The 23,123-nt window shown below is 62.8% G+C and overlaps 4 protein-coding genes across 6 annotated transcripts; all 4 read right to left on the reverse strand.

The window, feature by feature from the left end:
• Positions 1 to 28: 28 nt before the first annotated feature.
• Positions 29 to 2,251, reverse strand: COMMD4 (COMM domain containing 4). The gene is made up of 8 exons (XM_082768779.1): positions 1,821 to 2,251; positions 1,639 to 1,710; positions 1,475 to 1,540; positions 1,263 to 1,302; positions 1,046 to 1,165; positions 712 to 792; positions 384 to 551; positions 29 to 296 (listed from the first exon to the last, which is right to left on the reverse strand). The coding sequence occupies exons 1-8, from the start codon at positions 1,821 to 1,823 to the stop codon at positions 256 to 258; spliced, it is 591 nt and encodes a 196-aa protein (XP_082624905.1). The 5' UTR covers positions 1,824 to 2,251; the 3' UTR covers positions 29 to 255.
• Positions 2,252 to 5,948: 3,697 nt separating this feature from the next.
• LOC309882244 (zona pellucida sperm-binding protein 3) lies at positions 5,949 to 8,894 on the reverse strand (the record flags this gene model as incomplete). Its single annotated transcript, XM_082769147.1, has 10 exons — positions 5,949 to 6,079; positions 6,153 to 6,242; positions 6,312 to 6,448; positions 6,713 to 6,804; positions 6,914 to 7,034; positions 7,105 to 7,282; positions 7,465 to 7,568; positions 7,645 to 7,763; positions 8,020 to 8,422; positions 8,740 to 8,894. 10 exons carry the CDS (start codon positions 8,892 to 8,894, stop codon positions 5,949 to 5,951), a joined length of 1,530 nt encoding a protein of 509 aa, XP_082625273.1.
• Positions 8,895 to 11,236: 2,342 nt separating this feature from the next.
• LOC309882245 (zona pellucida sperm-binding protein 3-like) lies at positions 11,237 to 14,081 on the reverse strand (the record flags this gene model as incomplete). Its single annotated transcript, XM_082769148.1, has 9 exons — positions 11,237 to 11,355; positions 11,439 to 11,528; positions 11,642 to 11,784; positions 11,881 to 11,972; positions 12,115 to 12,235; positions 12,322 to 12,499; positions 12,727 to 12,830; positions 12,906 to 13,024; positions 13,815 to 14,081. 9 exons carry the CDS (start codon positions 14,079 to 14,081, stop codon positions 11,237 to 11,239), a joined length of 1,233 nt encoding a protein of 410 aa, XP_082625274.1.
• A 1,191-nt stretch (positions 14,082 to 15,272) lies between these two features.
• LOC309882306 (protein PML-like) lies at positions 15,273 to 22,762 on the reverse strand. 3 transcript variants are annotated; one of them, XM_082769235.1, is made up of 8 exons: positions 22,682 to 22,762; positions 21,659 to 22,155; positions 20,709 to 21,289; positions 18,444 to 18,481; positions 17,302 to 17,533; positions 17,105 to 17,166; positions 16,528 to 16,666; positions 15,273 to 16,273 (listed from the first exon to the last, which is right to left on the reverse strand). In XM_082769235.1, exons 1-8 carry the CDS (start codon positions 22,697 to 22,699, stop codon positions 15,513 to 15,515), a joined length of 2,328 nt encoding a protein of 775 aa, XP_082625361.1. In that variant the 5' UTR covers positions 22,700 to 22,762; the 3' UTR covers positions 15,273 to 15,512. The 3 variants fall into 3 exon arrangements, with proteins under 3 accessions (XP_082625361.1, XP_082625362.1, XP_082625360.1); XM_082769236.1 differs by having other exon boundaries at positions 18,444 to 18,478; positions 21,659 to 22,158; positions 22,682 to 22,720; XM_082769234.1 differs by having other exon boundaries at positions 21,659 to 22,158; positions 22,682 to 22,720.
• Between the last annotated feature and the right edge of the window lie 361 nt (positions 22,763 to 23,123).

Genomic DNA, 23,123 nt, shown 5'->3' on the forward strand with positions numbered 1-23,123 from the left:
CAGGGCGCGGCTTCCCGCCCTCCCGCCCCGTTGCCTAGCGACGCGCGCCGCTCGCCCCCCATTGGCCGCGCGCCGCCCCGCGGCACGCCGGGAGTTGTAGTCCCTGTGGCCGCGCGTTGCCATGGCGACGGGGCTGTGAGGCCTGGGGGTCCCGCGGCCTCCCCGGGCACAAGGGGCGGGCACAGCTCGGGCTCGGCTCCAGCCTTTATTGGGGGCTCGGTGGGTGGGAAGGCGGCGGCGGAATCATCCCCGGGCTCACAGGAGGGTCTGCATCAGCGCCTGGGCCTGCTTCAGCTCTGCGGGGAGAAGGAGCGGGGGCGGTGGGGCTGTGGCGTGAGGCAGGGGCCCTGCCCGCGGCCCCCTCCCGCAGCCCCCGGGCCTACCTGCCAGCAGCACCCGGAACTTGTCCGCGGACACGGCCACGGGGACGGCCGCCGCCGTGCCACCCCGCAGGCGGAGCAGCAGGTGCACCAGGGGCTCGCCCACGTCCCGCAGCTCGCTGGAGCTCAGCGTGTAGTCCACCCGCCACGACACCGAGTCCAGCTGGCTCACTGCAACGGGAGGGCAGGGTCACAGCCTCCCCCAGAATCACCCAAATGTCAAAAAGTCACCCAAACGCGTCCTCAAGAGGGAGGGACCCTGCACGGCCTCTCTCCCCTGCCCCTAAAATCGTGGGGCAGATGCACTGGGGTCACCAGAAGCTGCACTCACGTCTCAGGCTGCAGGCCCTGAGGCTCTCCTGCAGGGAGCTCTGCTTCTCCTCATAGGACCGGCACAGCCCCGTGGCGTGTTCTGCCCAAGAAAAGAGACAACACACACACAAAAAGCACCCACTGATGCCAGCTCCAGCCCTGCTGCAGCCAAATCCCAGGCGTGCGGCAACAGGACAGGGCCCAAACACCTGGAAGAGACCCCAGGGGCAGACAGTGTGAAGGGGATGTGGCACAGAAAGGACGAGGACAGCCCCATCCTGCACTGTTCGCTGCAGTGCCCAGTGCTGTTGGCTCAGCTGTGGGGCCGCCCCAATTCCCACCCCGTGTCCCACCTTTGGGCAGCCCCAGCTGCTGCAGCTCGCTGGACAGGGACTCGCCATCCACATTGTGCTTGGCTGCGCTGGAGAAAATGAAGTCAAGGACGGCAATCGTGGCCTTCACATCGCCGGACTCTGTAGGGAGGAGAGGATTCAGCCCGACGGCAGCCAGAACCCCTGTGGGAGGTGGAGAGAGCGGGGCCCTCAGCAGCAGCAGAGGAGCAGGACTCACCCAACTTGGCATCTGATGTCAACTTCAGGATCTTCTCATACTGTGGGAGACGAGAGCAGGCACTAGTTACACGATAAAGCAATGCTTTAATTCCATTAGCACTATAACTCTGTGCTGTAAAATCATAACTAAGGCAGAGGCTTGGGGAGCTTCTGTGGTTCCCGGTGGGGTCACAGTGCATCACCGCATCCCCGGGGCAGCTGAGCACTCACATCGATGGCCTCTCCCAGCAGCTCCCGCAGCACCTGGGCGCAGATCAGCTTCAGCTTCACGGAGGACTGGGGGGGGGACAAGGACGGGTCAGCGCCCCCAAAGCGGCAGCCGGGCCCAGCAACGGGGCGGAGGGGCGGAGAGGGGGGGGGCGCGGACACTTAACGATTTTGGCCAGGACGCTGATCTCGGCCAGCACCCAGTCGGGGCAGTCCAGGTCCCCGCAGAACCGGAACCGCTGCGGAGGAAAGGGGCGGTGAGAGCCCCGCCGCGGCCCCGAGCCCCCCCGGGGGAAGCGCGGCTCCCGACCCTCCCGCCCCGCTCCCCGCTGCCCGGCCCCGGCCCCACCATGGCTCCGCCGGGCGCCTCCCTCCGCCTCCGCCTCCGCGACCCGGAACCGCTCCGGCCCCGCGCTGCGCTCGGGGGAGGAACCGGGGGAGGGCGGAGGGAGGGAGGGGACGGCGAGTCCCAGCCTCGGGGCTGGGGGCGGCACCGGGAGCGGAGCCCTGTCCTGCCGCCAGCAGCGGGGCCCCGGCCCGGGCTGCAGACCCCGGGGCTCGGTGCCCGCCCTGGGGCTCCTGGGGGCGGCGCTGGGGCCGGGGCCGGGTGGTCCCGGGGTGGCCCCGGCAGGGTCCCGGCTCCCCGGGGGCGCCGCAGCCGCGCGGGGGGCTCCGGCCAGAGGGGGCGGGGCTGGGGGGTTGGCCCCGCCCCTCGATTCCCGGCCCCGCCCCTCGGCTCCCGCCCTTCCCTCACCGCGTTCCCGCCGCGCCCGACCTCCCGCCCTCAGTCCCCACTCAGGTCCGGCCCTCACTACTCAATTTCCCCCCCTCCCCCCACTGCGCCATAGTCTTGTGGGCGGAGCAGAGCGCGGAGCGCTGCGCCGGGATTGGAGCACCTCGAGTCACCGAGCGTGGCGATTGGCTGCAGCGCGGAGCCGGGCTGGGCCAGAGGCTTAAGAGCGCGCGGGGTGGCAGTGCTTCTGCGGTTCAGAGTTGCGCTTAGGGGGGAGGCTGAGTGCGGCGGTCTCGGCGGCTGAAACCCGGTTGGGGGGCCTCGGGGAGCTGCTGTGTCTTCTGAAAAGCCCAAGTGCTGCTTTCGTCAGAGCTTCACAACAGAGGCTGATTTCATTTTTCTTTTATTTGTATTTTTTCCTCTCGTGGTGTTTGGGTTGTGCTACGCTTTTTCTCCCTAGATCCTTATTTTGAGTTTGTACCCTTTGTTTCTGGGTCATATCACTCTATAAACGGATTGATTTATTAAGAGAGAGGTTTCCTTGCCCATGCACTGGGTTTCACTGCCAACACAACCATTTCAGGTTGAGCACTGTTTCACCCCTGGATCTCTGTTCTCAGTGTGTGACCTGTATTTTCATCTTATGCCACAGTATAAATATTCACTGATACTTGTTTAATTAGGGCTTTGTCTGTCATGCACTGTGTTTCACCACCAGCATGCTGTCTTTGCTTCACATAGTCTGTTTTTAGCTTGTGCCTGGTGTTTCCACCTTGGATCATTATTCTCATTTTGTGATCTGTGATTTCACCTCATGCCATTGTATAAATATATAAGCCTGTGCCTTCTGTTTCTTCCTTCCCCATTGGATCTTTATTTTCACTTTGTGTCCTGTGTTTCAGATCCAGATGATCAACACTCCAGCTCTTTTCAGCCCCAGCTCTCCATCTTAGCACTAGCTGCTGGCCATTCAGGAGCAGAGATGCTCAGCCTTCAACCAGCTCCTGTCAGCTCTGGCTGATTTCAGCTGGTTTTGACAAGGCCATAAATCAATCGCTGTCATAGCTCGAGTACCGCTATTAACTGTCGTAGTTGTACACTGTGTAAGCATTGACTGGTAAATTAATTAATTGGGAGGTGTGGCAAGCTATGTACTCAGCCCTTTTACGGGTCTCAGAAATGCGGGACTCAGCCTCGGCTCTCAAGCTCTGACAAAAGCAGCACTTGGACTTTTCGGGAGATTCAGCAGCCGCCGAGACCTCCCCTTCCCAGCCCTGAGAGGGCGCCGCCAGGGCCCGACTGGCTCCGCCCCCGACGCTCAGCCCTGAACTGAGCTGCGAGTTCCGCCCCGCGCGCTCTTAACCCCCTGGCCGCGGCCCTGCAGCCAATCCTGACCTTGGGCGTCTCGGCGCAGCGCTCCCCGTTCCGCCCCGCCCACGGCACTGCGGGGGGGGGGAGGGGGGGGGAGCGGTGAGGGTCGGACCTGAGTGGGGACTGAGGGCGGGAGGTCGGGCATGGCGGGAAGGCGGCGAGGGAGGGGCGGAGCCGCGCTGCTGGGGGCGGGGCTCCGCCGCGGGGCCGGTGTCGGGTGTCGGAAGCGGGAGCCGCAGCAGGCGGTCGGGAGGGCCGGGGGCAGGGCACGAGCTGTGACGAGCCGGAGCTCTGAGAAGCCGGAGGAGCATCAGGTGCATGGAGCGTGCCGAGCTGAGACAGGGCTGAAAAAGAAGCACGGTGCGTGAGCTGAAAATACAGATCCGGGGCTAAACACGCAGCAAGAGTTGAAAATGTGGATTCAGGGATGAAAAGGCGGCCGTCAGCCAGCTCTGGGAATATCTAGAGAAGCCCTCCCCTGCAACGCAGAGCTGCGGCGCGGGGACGGGGCTGAAGCTGTCACCCCGGTGCGAGGGGCAGGGCTGGGGCAGCAGCCGGGGGCCGCGACGCAACGGCAGGGGCCGGCAGCATCCGGATCCGGGTACCCCCAGCACGGCGGAAGGGCCCCGTGGGAGCGGACCTGAGTGAAGACTGAGGGCAGGAGGTCCGGCACGGCCAGGCAGCTCGGACCGCCCTGCCTCGGCCCCTGCCCCGCGCCCCTCGGGACGCCGCCGGGCTGTCCTTTCAGCACTGGCTGATGACAGCTGGATTTGACAAGGCCATAAATCAATCAGTCAGAACTTAGATATCGATATTAACTGTCATATTGTACACTGCCGCTATTGATCAGTTACTTAATTAATTAGAATCATAGAATATTAAAGGTTGGAAAAGACCTCCAGGGTTATCTGGTCCAACCACCCCCCTACCACCAACATCACCCACTGAAACCTGTCCCTAAGCACCACTTCCAACCTCTCCTTGAATACCCCCAGGGATGGTGACTCCACCACCTCCCTGGGCAACCCCTCCCAATGCCTGACTGCTCTTTCTGAGAAGAAATGTCTCCTCATTTCCAACCTGAACCTTCCCAGGCACAACTTGAGGCCATTCCCTCTGGCCCTATCACAAGCTACCTGTCAGAAGAGGCCGACCCCCAGCTCCCCACACCTTCCTTTCAGGCACTTACAGAAAGCAATGAGGTCTCCTCTGAGCCTCTTTTTCTCCAGACTAAACACCCCCAGTCCCCTCAGCCACCCCTCACAGGACTTGTGTCCCAGGCCCTTCAGCAGCTTCATAGCCCTTCTCTGGACATGCTCCAGGGCCTTGATGTCCTTCTGGTAGTGAGGGGCCCAAAGCTGAACACAGCACCTGAAGTGTGGCCTCGTGGCTGTGTACCAGCATTGAATCTATGGGCAAAAAGTTTTTTTTTTCCTTTTCTTTTCAGCTTTCTCCTTCCACTGTCTCATACATCAACTTCAGCCTGGTGCACGCTGTCCTCCTGCACTTCCAGGACACCTGTGACTGGATCCCTGCCTCTGGTGAGGACCCATGGGCCCTGCTCTCCCCCACACACCCCCTGCCACCTTGGTCAGTTTCCCAGCCCCAAACAACAGCACTCTGCCCTTTTGGGGGTCTCAGAATCAAAGGACTCAGCCTCTGCTGTCACGCTCTGACAAAAGCAGCACTTGGGCTTTTCGGGAGATGCAGCAGCCCCCAGCTGGCTTCCCGCCCCCGACACCACCGCGCTCAGCCCCGAGAGGGCGCCGCCCCCCCGACACTCAGCCCTAAACTGAGCCGGGCTCTGAGCCCAGGCAGCACCGCCACCTCCGCGCGCTCTTAACCCCCTGGCCCCGCCCGGCTCCGCACCGCAGCCAATCGCGATCCTGGACGCCCCGAGGTGCGCCCAATCCCGGTGCAGCGCTCCCCACCCTGCCCCGCCCACGGGGCTGCTGGGAAAGGGAGGGAAAAGGAGTGAGGTCCGGACCTGAGTGAGGACTGAGGGCGGGAAGTCGGGCGCGGCGGGAAAGCAGTGAGAGGGGCGGGGCCAATGGGATGGGCTAATCCCCAGCCCCGCCCCCTCTGGCCGGAGCCCCCCGCGCGGCTGCGGCGTCCCCGGGAAGCCGGGACCCGGCCGGGGCCACCCCGGGACCCCCCGGCCCCGGCCCCAGGAGCCCCAGGGCGGGCACCGAGCCCCGGGGGCTGCAGCCCGGGCCGGGGCCCCACTCGGCAGGACAGGGCTCCGCTCCTGGTGCCGCCCCCAGCCCCGATGGAGCCGAGGCAGCCCCCTCCCCGCCCCGGAGCGGCGTCGCAGGGAGCAGCAGGGGCACAGCTCGTCCTTTTTGCAGGCTTTATTGAGGGCTCACCCCGCGCTCACGCCCCGGCAGAACCGCGGGCACAGCCCCTCCGCGTGATGCCCACGGCCACGGCGACCCCAGCCAGCGCCACGGCCACGGCCACGCACACCAGCCCCATCCCTGCGCCGGTCACCGCCACCGCTGCACCTGCAAAACGCAAGGAAGGCGTCAGAGCACGGCACCGGGCAGAACTGCGGGGCCCTGGCTGCTTGGCACTTACCGTCCCCTCCCTCCCGCTGCTCTCCGATGGCTCCTGGGTCCGCCGAGAGCAGTACGGGGCCGATGACCACGTCGGCTTCAATCTCTTTCCCTGGGCAGGGTGGCAGCATGAGCTGGGCTCACCCCGGCCCACACCTCCCTACCCGCACCAGGCCCTTACCCTCAGGTGCATCCCGACGGAAGCGGCGGCCGGGCCATCGCTCCAGGGGGTTGAGCCTCCGGGAGAGCGCGGGGGGCTCGCAGTTGCCCGTCTCACAGCAGCTGCAGATGTCCCGGGTGCCTTCCACCGGCACCCAGCTGGAGCAGGGCAGGAGCACCGTCACTGGCAAGTGGGGACCCCCAGCACCCAGCCCTCTCTGGAGCTTTTGTGCCCAGAGGAACCCCCAGAGCATTGTCACACCCAGGACCAGCACAGAGGTGGAGCTTGGGTTTGATGTCCCAGCACCTGGTGCCTCCTCGTCCATCCCAGCCAAACCCACAGAGGATTGGTGTCCTGTGCTTGGATGCTGACCCTGTTTGGGTCCATAAAAACGCCCTGGGGTCCGTGCCGCAGCTACTCACGTGTTTCTGGCTTTATTGAAGGAGCAAGCCTTGTTCTGGGGGTCTGGGGCTTGGTCTGCCGGTGTCACCTTCAGGTGGCAGGTGATGTAGATCTGGGGGGAGGCAGGGGAAGAGCTGAGCACCTCTCTCTAGGGCCACGGTGCCCACGAGGACACCGCCAGGCTCAGGCTGGGCTTTGGGGACACACACACGCAGCCTTACCAGGTTCCTGGTGTCCCCTGCGAACCTGAACACGTCGATCCTGAACCGCAGCATGTCCTCCTGCGGCCGGGGGGTTATGAAGGCAGAGCTGGTGTCATCCAGCCTCCCGTCCACCAGGCACCTAGACACAGGGCGGGGGGTGTCAGCGTCCCAAAGGGCCCCCCGAAGCACAGCGCTCAGCCGGGGCTCACCCGTTGAAGTCGATGATGGAGTAGTGGGGCGAGGAGTCGCCGTCGGGGCTCAGGGCGGCCACGCAGCTGTCCACGAAGAGCCGCAGGGGCACGTGGCTCTCGGTGCTGACCTCCGCCTGGATGTTGAGGATGTCGCCCAGCTGGAAGCCGGTGAAGGGTCTCTCCGCGCTCCAGTCCTCTGCAAGGCAGAGCGGTGACAATTGGGGTGTCCCCAGGGGGACAGAGGTGGGACCGCAGAGGTGACACCCCGGGGAGCAGCACCTATGCTGGATTTGGGCACGTTGGCTGCCCCAGTTGGGCAACTGGGACCAGGGCTTTGCTGTACCGGGTGGTGAGTACCCTCTGGTACATCCCACCTACCGTTCATGAGGCGCAGGGAGAACACCAGCCTCTCCTCGGCCGACAAGGTGGAGCTGAAGGGAGCCCAGGTGGGCCGGATGGCGTTGCTGCTCACGTTCTCCCTCCTGCCAAGGGACGGTGTCAGGACGCAGCCGCAGACCGGGGGGCCTCAGTGGGGCGGTGAGGACGCAGATCCCTTACCTGGGGTAGTGGCACTCGATGGGGATGACGGCCGGGTTGGTGCGGATGATGAGGGGGTTGCTGGCAGGGCTGGGGTCGTAGTTGATGAGCGTGCGGTAGATGAGGGCGTCCGGCGTCACCTGGGCGGGGAAAGGCTGCAGGGCTGGCAGCGAGACCACCAAGACCTCCCCATCACCCCCCACGCACCCCAGAACCATCCTTTTCCCACCAGAAAACACAAATAAGAGGGTAAAACACTGAGCTGGGGACTTAGCGCTATCGGGGCTTGTCCGGATAAAAGCGCAAAGCAGCTTTGGGTGAAAAAACCTCCTTTTTGGGAGCGACACCCCCTCGCTCTTGCCACTCATGCAGGATGGGGATGGGAGCGGGTCTCACCTGCACGACGCTGCCGCACTCGTGGAGGCCGGCGGCGAAGGTGACGGTGTTGTGGGCGGCGTTGAGCGAGGAGTGCTTGCACGCCGCCGGGCCCAGCGTCAGGTCGGCCGCGTTGATGAGGCGCCCGGTGCCGAAGAGGTCCCTGTGCACCGTCACCACCAGCTGCGCCTCCTGGCACTGCACCGTCACCGGCTGCGAGCCGGGCACGGCCCGCGAGTGGGACTCGGCCCCCCAGGACCAGGCGGAGGGGTCCCCCCGCGCCCCCCAGGAGAAGTCCCAGGGCGTGTAGGAGGCCACCTCGGCCACCAGCCAGCAGAGCAGCCCCAGCGCCAAGCCGCCGCCGCGTCGCATCCCGCCTGCTTGCAGCACGCCCAGCTCAGGGATCCCGGGCTGTGCCGCGATGCTTTATATCCCCGAGCCCCCGGAGCCGTCCGCCCGGGGGGGACGGGGAGGCAGAGTCATTTCCGGGGTGCTGAGCCCCCCGTCCCGGGCTGCCCAAGGCGAGAGAAAATATCCTCGTCAGCCTCTTTGGGGGAATTGTTTAGAAAACTCAGCAGAAGCCGGAGACAAGGAGACGGGTACAAAGTGGCTTGTTTAGGTTACGCGCCGGGCGATAAGGGGCTTTTCAAGGCCCCCAGGGAGGTGACAGGAGCAGGGGGAGCCAGGGGGGGCCCAGACCAGGCCGCTTCTCGCCGCCCCCTCCTCGAGGAGCAGCCCCACCAGCCCCCTGGGATGGATGCTGCTGCTCCCAGAGCCCCCAGCCCACGCAGGGGCTTTTCGCAGCCCCCCCTGGGATGCTCAAGCAGCAGCTGCTGGAGCTCCGTCACTGGTGGCATGAGCGTGGCGGTGCTCAGCCAGCACCCGTTAATCCCCATTTTGGCCTCACTGCTGCTGGCCACGAGGTTGGGGCAGGGCTGGGCTGTGAGATGTGGCCCCGTGTTATCACCTCTCCTCAGGCTGTGTGCGTTTGGCTGCCAGCAAGGAAATGGGACGGGGTGCAGGGAGCAAGGCGAGGCTCCCACCCCTCGCTCCCTTCCCAGCACCCAGCTCTGGAGCAGGGAAATACCTGGGGCTGGCACTCAGGGAGGGGGGCAGCTGGTTAGAGCTAAACCCCACACACTTTCAGCCCCTTTGTTTGAGTGCCCTTATCTCCTTTCCCCCCATCCTGCCACGGCACAGCAGACCCAGGGTGCTCTGCTGCACACCCCAAATCCTTCTGCACCTTTTGGGATGTCCCCAGGCAGCCTCACACAAGGGGCAGCAGGACGGCGTGGATGTCTGAACAGGAGCAGCTTGACCATTTGCTGGGAAATTTAAAGGAAATGGAAACAAGGTTTTGGGCCAGGTGTCAGCCAGCACGCTGCTAGCGGAAACCCCACTGATTTTGGAGCTGGGGATGGCTCGTACCTGCTGCAACGTTCCCCAAAAGCTGTGTGACGTGCCCACATCATCCTGCCAAAATCCTAACCCTTCTGCCTTTCCTGCTGGCTCCTTTCCCTGCGGAGCCGGCCAGGGCTTCTCCTGTGTGTTTAAAATACCTTGAGACTGCTGCTTGCGTAGAAATGCCAGGGATTCCAGCAGGGAGCCTCCAGCTCTGGCAGAATATTTGGCAAAGGCACTCGTGCTGACGAAAGATAAGGGCAGCAGGCGATGCTGAATCAGTAAATAAGTGGGTGGCCCCCCCGGGGGAGCCTCAGCACGAGGGCAGCAGCACGGCCGGGTCCTTGGCTTGGGAGGTCGGGGGTCTGGGGGTGCCAGGGCTCAAACCCAGGGCTGGATCCCCCCTGGGAGGGCTTGGGGGTGGCCATCTGGGGTGGAAAGGCCCCGAGCTGGGAGGCGTTTGGCTCTGGAAAAGGGAATTTCTGCTCCCAGCCGAGCCCTCGCCGCTTGTCCCCGTGCCCTTCTCCCCTCTGTGCTGAGCGGAAGAGGATGCTGGCCCCATCCCAGCACGGCCAGGAAAGGGGGCGAGCACAGAAAGTCCCAGAGCAACCCCACAGCAGCATTTTTCCCCCATTGTGCAAAGAAAGCTTGCAAGCATGTCTCATTTTCACTTAGAGCACAGAACTTTTCTCTTAAAGTCATCTGGGGACAGGAGCTGTTAAGGGGGACAACTGCTCATGGGTGCAAGCCACAGAACATTCCCCCATCCCAAATCTCATTATAAAGCTGATTTGGCCAACATTTTTCTTCCTTCTTGGAGGTGGATGGATGCTGCCAGCCTTCGGAGCCCCTGAAATCCCATGCTGTGAGCGAGCCCCAGCTCCTGCCACATTGCTGTGGCCCCTGCTTTGCTCTGGCAGACAGCTATATGGGGCTTAGTGCCACCAAGGTAGGATATTGAAAATTGAAAAGGAATTTGGGAAAAAAAAAAAAACAAACAAAAAAAACCACTTCTGGGGCGCCCTGCCCATGCAGGGCAGCAGAGGGAGGACCAGATGCCAACCCCAAACCCCTTTCTGGGGGGGAGCGGGGGCAGAAATTCCACTCCCTGCCCCAAGGACTGTTTGCACACAGAAATATGTAACAAGCCTTGGGGAAAACGTGCAAACAGTCCTTGGGGCAGGGAGTGGAATTCCTGCCTCCCCCTGTCCCGGGCAGAGCCCGACCCACCCGCAGGGCTCCCCTCCTTGCCCTCAGCTCCCTGCAGCAGCGGAGCCTTGCTTCCTTGTGGTCACTGCCTCCTCCCTGCTGGGGTTGCTTCTCCAGATTTGCTTTTTCCACGAGGCCAGTTTGCACTCAGAGCACTGCAGCTTTAGTGCAGGACACGAAGAAAATCACCTAAACCCCCCAGGTTTAACTCACCTCCCACACACGTGCTCCAAATTTGACTGAGGCCTCAGCTCTGCCTGGCTTTAGCTTAATTTCACCATCAGTGAGGAATGACTAATGCACCACAGGAGCATTTTTAAGGCTAAATGCCTGTTTCCATGAAGAAGGGCAGGGTGCATGCTGATTTTTCCACACTGTTTCCCTGTTGGGTGCTCCAGAGGGTCCCTAAGGCTCCACAAAGCCCTGCTGAGGGCAGGGAAATGAGACCCAGACAGGCTGAGAGGCAAAGCAGCCCAGCTAATGGGTTAAAAGCAGGTTTTTTATGGATGAACACAGGGATTTGCTTAGCTCACCCTCCAACATGCTTCTCTACCCCCACCCCAGGAAGTCCCCCAGCCTTTCAGGTTTACTTCTCTTTATTAGACAGGCCATAAAAGCTGACAGCGTCTCAGACAGGATTGCTGGGCTGGCGGCAGGCAGTCAGAGCTCCCAGAGCAGCCAGGACCAGGACGACCAAGCCAAAAATCGCAGCCAGCCCCAGGACCAGCCCCAGGTGACCTCCTGCAGCTGGGGAGGAGAAGCAGGGAGGCGTTATAGGGGCAGAGCTGGGACCTGCCACGGCCTGCCCCAAATCCCTGCCCTCACCCTACCTCCTGAGGGCATCCTGCCCCTGGTGGGATGCTGCCAGCTGTGGATGAGCAGGGGGCCAAGCACGACGTCCTCTTCTTCCACCACAGGATCTAGAAGGGAGGACACCAGGGCTCTGATGGGCTCCTCTGGACATTTAGCTCCCACCACCCAGCTCAGAGCGAGCTGTCCCAGCTGCACCAGATGCAAAACCCCATAAACCTACCGGGCTGGGAGGAGAGGTCCCTCCGGGAGCGTCCTCCTTGCCAGCGGGAGGGAGCCTGGAGCCTCCTGGAGAGCCCCCCCGAGGGGCAGCGCCGAGCCCCGCAGCAGGAGCACACGTCCCGGGGGCCTTCCACGGGCACCCAGCTGCAAGAGAGCCCGGTGACCAGCCCGCCCTTCATCAGGGACCCCTCACATGCTTCGGGGTCTCAGGGAGAGGCCCCGAGCCCCCCAGGTACTCACAGGCTGCTGGCTTTGTCGAAGGAGCAAGCCTTGTTCAGGGCATCAGGAGCACGGTCAGCCAGGGAGGCCTTCAGGTGGCAGGTGATGTAGATCTGGGGGGGGGAAAGCAAAGCAGAAGGGGTCAGCGCTGTTAGAGGGGTCCCCAAAAGGAGCACTGCCACCCCAGGGGGGTCCATAAGTGACAACTTGGGAAAGTGGTTTCAAACCAGGGGGTTCCCTTTGGGGAGGATTTACCAGGCTGCTGGAGTCTGCTGCGAACTTGAACGCATCCACTGCGAACTGGAGCACGTCTGGACGGGGCCGTGGGGATACAAAAGCCGAGGTGGCATCATCCAGCTGCCCATCCACCAGGCACCTAGGCAAAAAGGCAAGGCCGAGGATTTCTCCTTGCTGAAATCCAGGAGGAAAGGCGTCCCTACCCGAGGCACGGCCAGCTCGTACCCGCTGAAGTCGATGAAGGCGTACTGGGGAGAGGAGCCCCTCTCCGGGGCTGGGGTGGCCACGCAGCTGTCCACGAAGAGCCGCAGGGGCGCGTGGTTCTCTGCATCGACCCCGGCTTGGAAGTGCAGCACCTCTCCCAGCTGGAACACGGCCGAGGCCCTCTCAGCACTCCAGTCATCTGGAAGCAGAGCAGGCTGTCATCAACAGGGAGCTGGGGGGCTCCCGGTGCTTCTCCCCTCCTGAGGGAGCCCTGGTGGCTGCCCACATCACACCAAAGCCCCAAAAGCACCACATCCGTGTCCCACCTGCACACCCCGGGGTGAAACCAGCACCAGCTGTGCCACCCAGTTGAAGCCCAGCCACCCCAAAGGACCCTGCCCAAGGAGACCCTGTCCCCAAACCCACCGCTCATCAGGCGCAGGGAGAAGAGCAGCTTCTGCTCCGAGGCCACGGTGGAGTGGAAAGGTGCCCAGGTGGGCTTGATGGCACTGCTGCTCACATTGGTCCTCCTGGGGAGAGGAATGCCCCGGTTAGAAGGCTCCGTGGCAGCAGGGTTTGGGAGGTGTTCATCCACATCGACTCACCTGGGGTAGTGGCACTCGATGGGAACCACAGCGGGGCTGGTGCGGACGATGACGGGGTTGCCTGCATGGACCGGGCTGTAATTTAAGGTTGTGCTGTAGATTAGAGCATCGGGGGTCACCTGGGGAGAGACGAGATGCGTTATCCACCGTTAAGAGCCCTTTTCCTTCAGCTAAAGGAGCGGAGCAGCACATTGAAGCCTGGCTCCTCGGTGTTTTTTTCTTCTCATTTCCATGTGCCCAGAAGGAGGGTCTGTCCCCCAGGGGGCTTTAGTGAAAGCTTCTCACCCTGGTGGCCCCAAACCCCTCCGGAGGAAAGGGACCAAAGGCAGTTTCCTCTGGAGCAGCATCGTGCCATGCTCTAGCAACACTCCTGAGCTCAGCACCAGCTGCTGGGGCTCCTGGGCTGCATTGGCAGCACCCTGGAGGAGGTGAGCACAGCACACATGGGAGGATTTGGAGATCTGTCAGGAGAAACCCAACCTCTGCCTGGTCCGTGCCCGTCCCTGCTGATGGGCCAAAGCTGGCCCCCAGCCCAGACAGCACAGCTTCTGCCACCCCTAAAACCAGAATGAGATGTCCAGCTCCTGGGAAAGGCTTTTAAGCTTTTAAAGCCCAACCACACCACTCTGCCAAAGCGGGACACGCTCCACCAAGCATCACATCAGCTCCAGCCCACCAGCAAACAGCAGAGCATCACGGCAGCAGGGAGCCTGCCCTTGGCTAACAGAACTACCAGGCTTTACCAGCAGGCATTTACAGGGCTGGCAGCTGCTGCCTTTCTAGGGCTGGCATCAACGCTGTGAGATGGAGGAGAAAAGCCATCCTGAAGCCCCTAGGGGGATGCCCAAACGCTCAGCATCCCTTCCCTGTGCACAGCACCATGCTAAAAGATCCAGCCCCTGTCCTTACCCTGAGGGTGCTGCCACACTCGTGCAGCCCAGCCACGAAGGTCACCACATTCTCAGCAGCATTTTGGGCTATAGGTGGGCAGGCAGCTGTGCCCAAGGTCAGGTCCCCAGCCCGGACCAGGCGCCCAGTGCCGAAGAGGTCCCGGTGCACCGTGAGCACCACCTGAGCCTCCTGGCACTGCACAGCCACAGGGTGCAGGGGGGCAGCAGCCTGGAGCTGGGAGACATCCACCCATGCCCACGGGGAGAAGTTAGGGGGCTGCCCCATGGCAGGAGCCCCCCATAGCTCTGCCTCCCCTCTCAGGAAGCCCCAGGGGTTGTAAGCAGCTGCCTCCCCCAGCAGCCAGCAGAAAAGAGCAAACCCCAGGCTGCTCCCCGGCCTCATCCTGCCCACCAGAACCCAGCACAAGGAGCACCAGCTGCCACGGGGGCTTTTGTAGCCCTCGCCTCCTGTCAAGGGCGATTGGCAGCAGGTGAGAGCAGCTGGATCCCTGGGGAGCCCATCCTGGTGGGTGCTAATTAGCTAACGAGCTGCTGGGTCCCTTGCCAAAGAAGAGGTGTTGGATTTTAGCCAGCTGGAGGTTTTTGTGCCTTGTCTGGTAATAACCAGCCCTACCAAGAGATGGGTCCCTCCTCCAGAGAATGGGGTCCTTGTGCTGTGGGGGGCTGTGGGGTGGGACGGAGGTGGCATCTTCCCTCCCTTCAGGTCCCCAAACTTGTCCCTTCAGCCCTGCAGTGATCCCTGAGGAGCTGCTCATGTCAAGGGCCATTGGGGATCTCCAGGGCAGGAGGGATTCACGGCTGGCTCTTTACCCAAGAAAAGGTGATTTGAGGGCAGGAAGAAGAAGAGGACATTTCATCTCGAATCAGGTGGAATAATAAAAGGAAAAGAACAAAAAATCCTGCATTTCTTGGGGGAATTTCAATTCCAATTGGGGCATTGGACAGCCTCCAGGACCCGGGGGGGGGGGGATCGTGGAGCCCATAGCCCACCCCCCAGCCCAAACCACGGCCGTGCTGCTGCGGGACGAGCCTCCACACGGTGGCATCCTCCCTCCGAGCAGCATTCCCTGCGGGATTTTAGCAAAAGGGAGGAAAACGCTTGTTTAAACCCCTCCCTGAACAGACCCATCCCACTTCCCGGGCCGGACCGGGGCTGGGATGAGCGGTACCCAAACACCGAGTAGAAAAATCGTTATTAGGAATAATAACGCTTTTATGGGAAATGAGGCATCCCCGAGGGGGAGGAGGCCAGGTCCTCGTGCTGGAGGCCATAAATCGAGGAGAAGGACGAGGGTGGCTCCGCGCAGCAGGGCGCTGGGGGCAGCTCGGGGCTTTGCTCCTGGCCCCAGGGGACCCTCGGTGCTCACCGGGGGGCGTTGAGGGATGGGGGAGCTGAAGCAAACTATTTGTGACACACACCAAAATAGAGAAACGATTTATTTCATCTGCAGCCGGACGCTCTGGGCAGCAGCACCCGTCCCCAAAAAAGCATTTGGAAAGCTCCCCCGACAGTCTGGAGAGCCCAGAGGGGACACGAAGGCACGGCGAGGCGTCGGGAGCGGGGCCAGGACCAGAGCCACCAGACAAGGAAACATTGGAGGTAAAACCAGGGATGTGAGCCTGCAGGGCTCGCTGCGGATGAGCCGGGATGCCAGGCCACAGGGCAGCGCCAACTTTCACTTTTCAGTTTTCCTTTTCAGTTTTCCTTGTTTTTTATATCTTTCGGCACATCGCTGCCCGCCGGGGCCTCGCGGCTTTCATCCTGCTGGTGCTGGAAGTAGACCTGCACCCTGCTCAGGTTGCGGATTTTCTTTTCGGAGCCGTGCCGGTGAGCGTTGACCACAGCACGCAGCTTCTGGAGACCTTGCCTGGGGTCGTGCCGGTGGCAGGACCACAGCTCGGAGAGGCCGACGTTGCAGGCGGCCAGCCTTTGGGCTGACGCCTTGTTGAGGAGCTTCTCCTCCAGCAGGGGCTGGAGGGAGGCCCAGCACTCCAGGCTGGCGTGGCTGAGGACCAGCCTGGGTTTCTTCAGCAGGTCGATGTCCAGCACCTCGCACAGGTCCTTCGCGGCCCTGGCGTTCTCCATGGCGCTGTGGTCGCTGAGGTCCCGCCACAGGTAGGTGCTGGCCAAGTTCTTCAGCCTGTAGTTGTCCCTCTCGGGGACCTTCTCCTTTATCAGGGGCAGGACGTCCAGGAAGCCGTACACGGCGGAGCTGAACTCCTCTCTCTTGCCCAGGACCGTCAGAGCCTCCAGGAAGGTGGGAAGGGGCAGCGAGCAGAACCTGAACCCACCCAGGATGGGCTTGTGGACGGCGTGGAGGTGGCCAAGCAGACTCCTCAGGCCGACCTCGCAGACGCTGTTTTTGGCCATCAGGCTGGGCAAACATTTCACCGGCTGGATGAGGACTGGCAGTATCTGCTCCCCGTCGACCACTGCCATCTGGATGATCTCGTTTTCTGGAGAAGAAACGAGGGAAGAGAGTGGGGAGAAACGAAGGATAAGCAGAATTAGTCTTACTCGGTGGGGAAATAAAACAGACTGGGCTGCTCTAACAGCTCTGACGGCAGCGGGGGGATGAGGGATCCATCCTTTTGTCCACCTCCACCCTCAGCTTCTGGATCAGCCCCACACCACGAATGTGAGGGCTCCTACAGCTCTTGGAGGGTGGACTAAGGAGAGGGGCTTAAGGCGTCCCCAGCTAGGATCTTACTCAAAATCTTGACGTCAAAGAAGACCAAGGACCCTTGTCTCGTGTCCATTGTGTTCTGGAGGCGGATGGGGAAGCCCAGGTGCTCTTCGCTGGTGCTGTCATCAAGCATGTTACCGAGACCTTCCAGCAGGCTGGAGTCCTGGAGGAGCAAAAATTGGCTCTTATCAAATGTCTCAAGAAGAACTGGGGTTGCAGCTCTGGGCGCTGACGTGTCCTGGAGGTTACCACAGCCCAGAAATGAATTCAAACTGCCTGCTGGAGCCCTTGGGGTGTAAGAAGCCCCTCCAGCTGGCCATGAAGACTTACCTCCTCCAGCACCCCAGACCAACGTGACGTGTCCATGGGGGGCGGCCCGCTTGGACCCATCCTAACTGGCTTTCTGCTCAAAGGTGGCAGAAAAGCTGGGGCTACCAAAGAGCTGAAGGGTTTTGAGAGAGGTATTTTGGTGCTCGGGAGTGAAGAGTTTCTTGCCAGGGGCTGTTGGGACGGCCCTGGGGGTCTGGAAGCACCAAGTGGTGCAGCCTCCGTGGCTTAGACAGCGAGCAACACACGGCTGAGCACGGAGAGCTGCACTCACCTTGGAGTCCTCATCCACGCTGTCCTCTTCAGCGCTTTCCAAGCTGGGATTATTGCTATCTGCTGGGGTAGGAAAGACATGCCCGTGAGTTCCGACAGATTCCCCCTCAAGCCACAGATAAAAAATACACCACGGTGGAAAATTCCACCCGTGGCTTCATTGCTCGGGACACCAAGAGCTTCAGGCACACCGCTTACCCAAGCCGCAGAGCCCCCCGTTGGCATCCAGCATGCCTTCCAGCAGGTTGTCGTCCATGGTGAGTCTCAAAAAGCTGGTCCCAGGCTGCTCCTCACAGCTCGGCCTCTGTGGCTCCTCCAGCATGTTCCATCCGTCGTCGTCCTCTTCAACCTTCATCACTTTCACTGGGGATGGCAGCGTGTTGGTGTTCTTGTCCGTCTTCCTCTTGGCAGGAGTGGAGGTAGAGGGGGCCTACGTGGGCAAAGCAGAGCCCGGTGAGCGTCCCCACGTGCTCAGGGTGGATATTTTGGTCCTTGGTCAATGCAGAGGTCTGAGGGAAGGACTGAGGATCCCCAGGCCTTGCCACCTCTGGCCATTCATTTGAACCCAAGGTAACGATCCCAAGGTAATGACCCCAAGGCAGGTGAGATGTGGTGTGAGTGCAGGTCCCACCACGCACCTTGCTTGGGTGAGCAAACATCTGCCCCTTATACCAGCCCGGGAATGTGATGGCTCCATGTGGGGACCAAAAGAAGGACGGAGGAGGGAGCAATGAGCAGGAGGTGGGAGGGTGGCAGATTGGTGCTTGGAGACGTGTGTGTATGGGGAGGGGGGTCCTGGGCTTCGGAAGGGCTTGGGGAGGGGGCGAGATGAAGCAGAGCAGAGGATTCCTATTTCGGGAGATGGAGAGCAGGCAGTGGTGGCAAGGGGCGTGAGCTGGAGAGCTGGCATGGCACAGGGAAGAAGCTTCTTCCTGGAAGTGTAATTAATGGCCGTTGGTGCCTCAGAGGCAATTTATGGCTGATGGTGCCGTGCTCCAGCTGGTTTCCCAGCCCTGCGTGTTCCTGCCCAAAGCAAACATTCGTCTTGCCCAGACAGGTTCTGCTGTGCCCAGCACCACGTCCCCATCACTGGCACCACGCTCCCCTGCCCAAGCCCCTCCCCAAATCCCCAGGGCAGGACCCCTCTGGGCTGTGCGTGGTGATGTTAGACCAGTCCCAGTCCGGGGGTGGGACTGGAAACCAGCAGAGAGCTCGCACCAGGGTGGCTCTGCAGCCCAGCTCCCCTTTCAAAGCAAGGCAGGCAGGGAAGCAGCAGCCAAATGCTTGAGCAAAGGTAGCCCCGGATGAAATCCCGGCACAACACGAGCAGAAAGCCTCACCTGGTGGGAGTCTTCCATGGCTGGAGCAGGGGCAGCTTCTGAAAGAACAAAAACACAGCGGGTTGAGAGCGAGCAGGGCTGGAGGTGCAGAAGGTGCAGGTGGCCACGGGGACGCTGGAGCTGTGGGTAACCACAAACCCCACCGGGAGATGCTGCAGAGGCCAAGTTCAAGCAGCGAGGCTGCAGGCTGGGTTGGAGCACTGCCTGCTCGCCCTGCTGCCCACCCTGGCAAGAAACCCTTTCCCCCCTGGGTTTGCAGCTCGTGGAGGTGCCCGCACATGCTGGGAAGGGAAAAAGGTTGTTAGTAGCATCATGCAGGGAGAAGTTAACACGATTTGGCAGCTGGAGGCATGCCACCCTGCCGACCCCAGCCCGGTGTCCCCGAGGCTCCTGTGGCTTTGGCAGAAAGCTGCCGTGGTCCTGCTCAAACCCCTGGTGGAGAAACGGGGCACGGTTTGGGTAGCCCCAAGCCCCCGGGCTCAGGAGGGTCCCTCCAGGCTGCGACACCAGCAAGAGACAAAAGTTCAGCCCAGGAGGACTTTATTGGCACAGTAAAGTGTGACGGAGAGCTTGGTCCCTGGGGGGACACGCAGTGGGGCTTCCAAGCAGCCGCAGACCAGCGCAGGCATCTTGCCCGCAGCTCCCTCTTGCAGACGAGGCTCCGTGCACCCCTCCTTGCTCGGAGCATCATCATGGTGCCACGACGGGGATGTCACTTCTTGTCACTTCTTCCTCCTCTTCCCGGGGCTGCTGCTGGGCTTGCAGCCACGCTTGCCCCTACGGGGGCGCTCCCTGGGGGACACAGACCTCGGGGGGCTGGCGGGGGGCTCACGGGCAGGGGGAGATGCTGCAGGACCTGGGGTGGTCTCATCCCCCTGCAGAGCGCTGGAGGGGAACAGCTCCAGCAGGTCGGAGGGGAGCGTCGGCCAGTCCAAGTTTTGGGAGCCCTGCGAGGGGGTGGGCACGGTGGGGGGGCTGCAGCACGGCTGCAGAATTGTCCCCACGGTGGAGGCGAGGGCACCCAGGGAGCGGGACATGGACTGCACGCCCCGGGACAGGGCTGCCAGGTGCTTGTTGGACCTGCAGTGAGCCCGCAGCAAGCAGGAGGCGACCCGCAGGAGCTCGGCGACCTGCTGCGTGTGTGACCTGGCCCAGGAGCCGAAATCTTCCTGCGGGGAGGCCTGGGGGGTCCTGGGGAGAGGCGCGGTGTCCCTACGGGTCCCACGAGGTGACGCCGAGCCTTCCTCCGCTTCTTCATCCCTCTGCTCGAGGGACGTGTCCCCTCCCCGGCCGGGACGCATCTCCCCAGGAGGCTGAGGCAGGAGGCTGAGGCTTGGGGTGCTCTCATCTTCAGATGGGGCATCCCGACGGGGAGCAGAGGTACCTGCCATGGGGACGGGGGCTGAAGGGAGCAGGAGAGGGGCGTCAGGAGGTGCTGCCAGGCTGCTCTGGTGAGGGGAGCTGGAGGGGTGCTGCCTACCGTGGGGGGAGACGCAAGGAGCAGGGCGGGAGGCATCTCATCCCCAGGAAACCACAAGCTCCAGCCCTGGGGAGCTCAGTCGTGGAAGCCCACGGCTTGCCAAGGAGGACACAGCCCAGGTCTGAATGGCATCAGCCCTGACAGCAGCAAGGGGATGGAGTGGAAAACCCCACAAACATTGCTTGCTCTCCCCCCATTTGCAGGAGGGATGCTGACGCCTCCTGACCACTCCTGGCTCCATCTCTGCACACACCATGGATGCAACGGCCTCTGCCATTTCCAAAGCACCACATCCTGCCTGGAGAACTTGGGGAACACCTGGGAAAACCCACCTGTGGCCAGCCCAGGTGTCCCTGGAAGCCCTTCACCCTCCTGGTCAGATATGCCATCCCAAGGCAGCAAACAGAGGGGGAATCACTGCCCCAGGTCGCCCTGAGCAGCCCACGCTGAGCAAGACCAAGGGCCCGGGGACAGACGGGACACCTGCACGTGCCACAGCCCCATGAGGGTGCCAAGGTGACCCAGTCCTCCCCACATCAGCCTCCCTGTGAGCCTCTGCTCCGTGTGCCACACATCCAGGTGCCACAAACCTCCCTTAGCCCATGGCACAGCCCGGTCCCAGCCCTCCCACCACAACTGCATCCAAGGGACGGCAGCACGCCCCAAGAGCAAGAGTCCGTCAGGTCGCAGAAGGAGACTTGAAACCCAAGGAGAACACTGCCTCCTGCAGGCTTTTGACCTCCGGCCCCGCTTCCAACCTCCCCCCGGCCTCCGCATGTCCTCACCTGCGTGCCCCTCGACGCGCTCGGCCAGCGCCTGCAGCCTGGCGCGGCACTCGGCGAAGTCCCCGTGCTGCGCTCGGCCCCCGGCCGCCGCCGGCCGCAGCCGCTGCAGCTCCCGCAGCGCCTCCCTGACGAAGGGCTGCATGTCCATCACCTCCTGCTCCGTGGCGTACAGCCTCATCTTCTCCACCAGCCGCTCGCCCGCCTCCATCCGCCGCAGCACGCCCTCCACGCGCCGCAGCTCCCCCGCCAGCTCCCGCCGGCCCTGCTCCCGCCGCCGCTCCACCAGCCCCAGCAGCTCGTCCTCCTCGCGCCGCACCAGCCGCACCAGCTGCTCCACGCGCTGCCGGATCAGCTCCCGCGTCTCGCCGCTCGCCGCCTCCAGCCGGGCGGCCTCCTCCTGCAGCGCCGCGCGCGACGCCTCGAAGCCGCCCCGCCGGCGCGCCAGCTCCCGCCCGGCGGCCGCCAGCTCCTCCTGCCGCCGCTGGATCTCGGCGCCGATGTCGCAGTGCTGCCCGGCGTGCTGCGTGTCCAGCAGGGCGCAGATGCAGCACACCAGCTTCTCGCACTTCTTGCAGTAGATGCTGCGGGGCCAAGCGCAGGTGGAGCCGGGGGTTAGGGCACGGACCAGGGTGAAGAAGGGACTTTGCAAGAACTGCTCCATGAGGGCGTTTGAACATCGCGCCCATAGCCATCTGGGGGACTCCTTACCCCCAAAACGCCCCCAAGCTCGTCCAGCACCACAACCCACACCCTTTCCTCCTGCCCAAACCAGCTGCCTTCCTCCTGTGCTCCAGCAGCCTCGTCCCCTGTCCCATCACCACCTTCCCCACCAAACCTCCCCCCGGTCCCCAGAGCTCACCCTCCCACCCATCTCGGGGACCCGTTCCAACGGGGACAGCGGAGAGCCACCAACGAGCTTGGTGACATGAACCCAAGCACGCCAGACCTACCTTAGGGTCTGGTTCTTGTGGGTGGGGTTGGAGCAGGCCAAGCTGCCGGTCCTCTTGGCGCCCTCGAGGAAATCCTTCAGCGCCCCCGCCCTGATGTCCGTCACCTTCCTGGCCTCGTGGCTCTCCCGCTTGAGGTAGCGCTGGTGGGCCTCGAAGCAGGTGGTGCAGAGGAACTCCTCGCACTCGGAGCACCAGTACTCGCCCTCCTTCCTGCAGTTGTCGCAGAGCAGCTCGGCCCCGCCGACGATCCTGCGGTAGACGCGCAGCCTGGCCTGCAGGCTGGCGAACAGCACGTTGTCCACCTCGGGGATGCCGTTGGCCTGCGGGATGGCCTCCTGGCACACGGGGCACTGCCCCACCGGCTTGTTCTCGCTCAGGCAGCCCAGGCACAGGCTGTGCAGGCAGGTGAGGAGCTTCAGGCTGGGCGATTCCTGCCGGCAGCCCTCGCAGAGGACGAACTGGAAATCCTCCTCTTCCTCCTGCTGCTGCTGCTGCTGCTGCTTGGGGAGGGAGGAAGAGGGAAGAGGGAAGGCCACTGAGCGCTCTGCCGACTTCACAAACCACAGCTGGAGGAAGGAGGAGCGTGGTGCTTCCCGCTTCCTTCTGGCTGTGCCACGAGGATTGTGCGCAGGGGGACCCCACGGGGAGGAGGAGAGATGGGGTGGGGAGCAGGAAACCCAGCCTCCAGCCCCCAAACGCAGCCTCCAGCCCCCAAACGCAGCCTCCCACCCCCAAACCCAGCCTCCAGCCCCCAAAACAGGTCCGTGGAGGCACACAATGAAACATCCTGGATCCTGCCGGGGCACAGCACTTCCCACCGCCCCCAGCATCTCCCTCCCCAGCCTCCTTCCCCCCAGCCCAGCTCCCCTCTTGCCCCCTTCCCAGCCCTTCTGTCCCCCATCCTGGCCTCCCAGCAGAGGCTGACGTCCTCCCTCTCCTCGTTAGCCTCTCCACCCCGTGGCCTCCAGCATCCTCCCTTCCTCCCCATCCCCTGCAGCATCCCGACGTTGCCCAGGGGCTCACTTGGTCAGGGCTGGCCATGGTGGAGGGAGGGACCCCCAGCTCGCCACCGAGCCTCCCTTTGGCTTCTGCTCCTTCTGCTCCTTCTTTCTGCTCCTTCAGCCCACTTTCGATTTCTCCTGCGCTGGAACCAGGCTCCACCTTCGAGGTGGGCAGGCCGGCAGCGCAGAGCCCTCTGCTGATGGCTGGCAGGAAGGGCTCTGCCACCAAAGGGGCTTTTCCTGGGGGACAGGGGGCCTGGAGGGGACGTGGAGCTCTGCAGAGCATCTCCATGGCCCTCTTTGTCCCGGGGGGGGCTGTGCCCTGCTTCCCATCCATCCCATCCAACATCCAGCAGTGTGCTGGGAGCAGCCGCTGGCAGCTATGGGACTGCCACCAAGGGGGGGACACCACCAAGGAGGGGACCACCACCAACAGGGAACGACCTCTGAAGAGGGGATGACCC

Source organism: Aythya marila (genome assembly GCF_965140915.1).
Source record: "Aythya marila genome assembly, chromosome: 11".
In the NCBI taxonomy this organism is placed as follows: Eukaryota; Metazoa; Chordata; class Aves; order Anseriformes; family Anatidae; genus Aythya; species Aythya marila.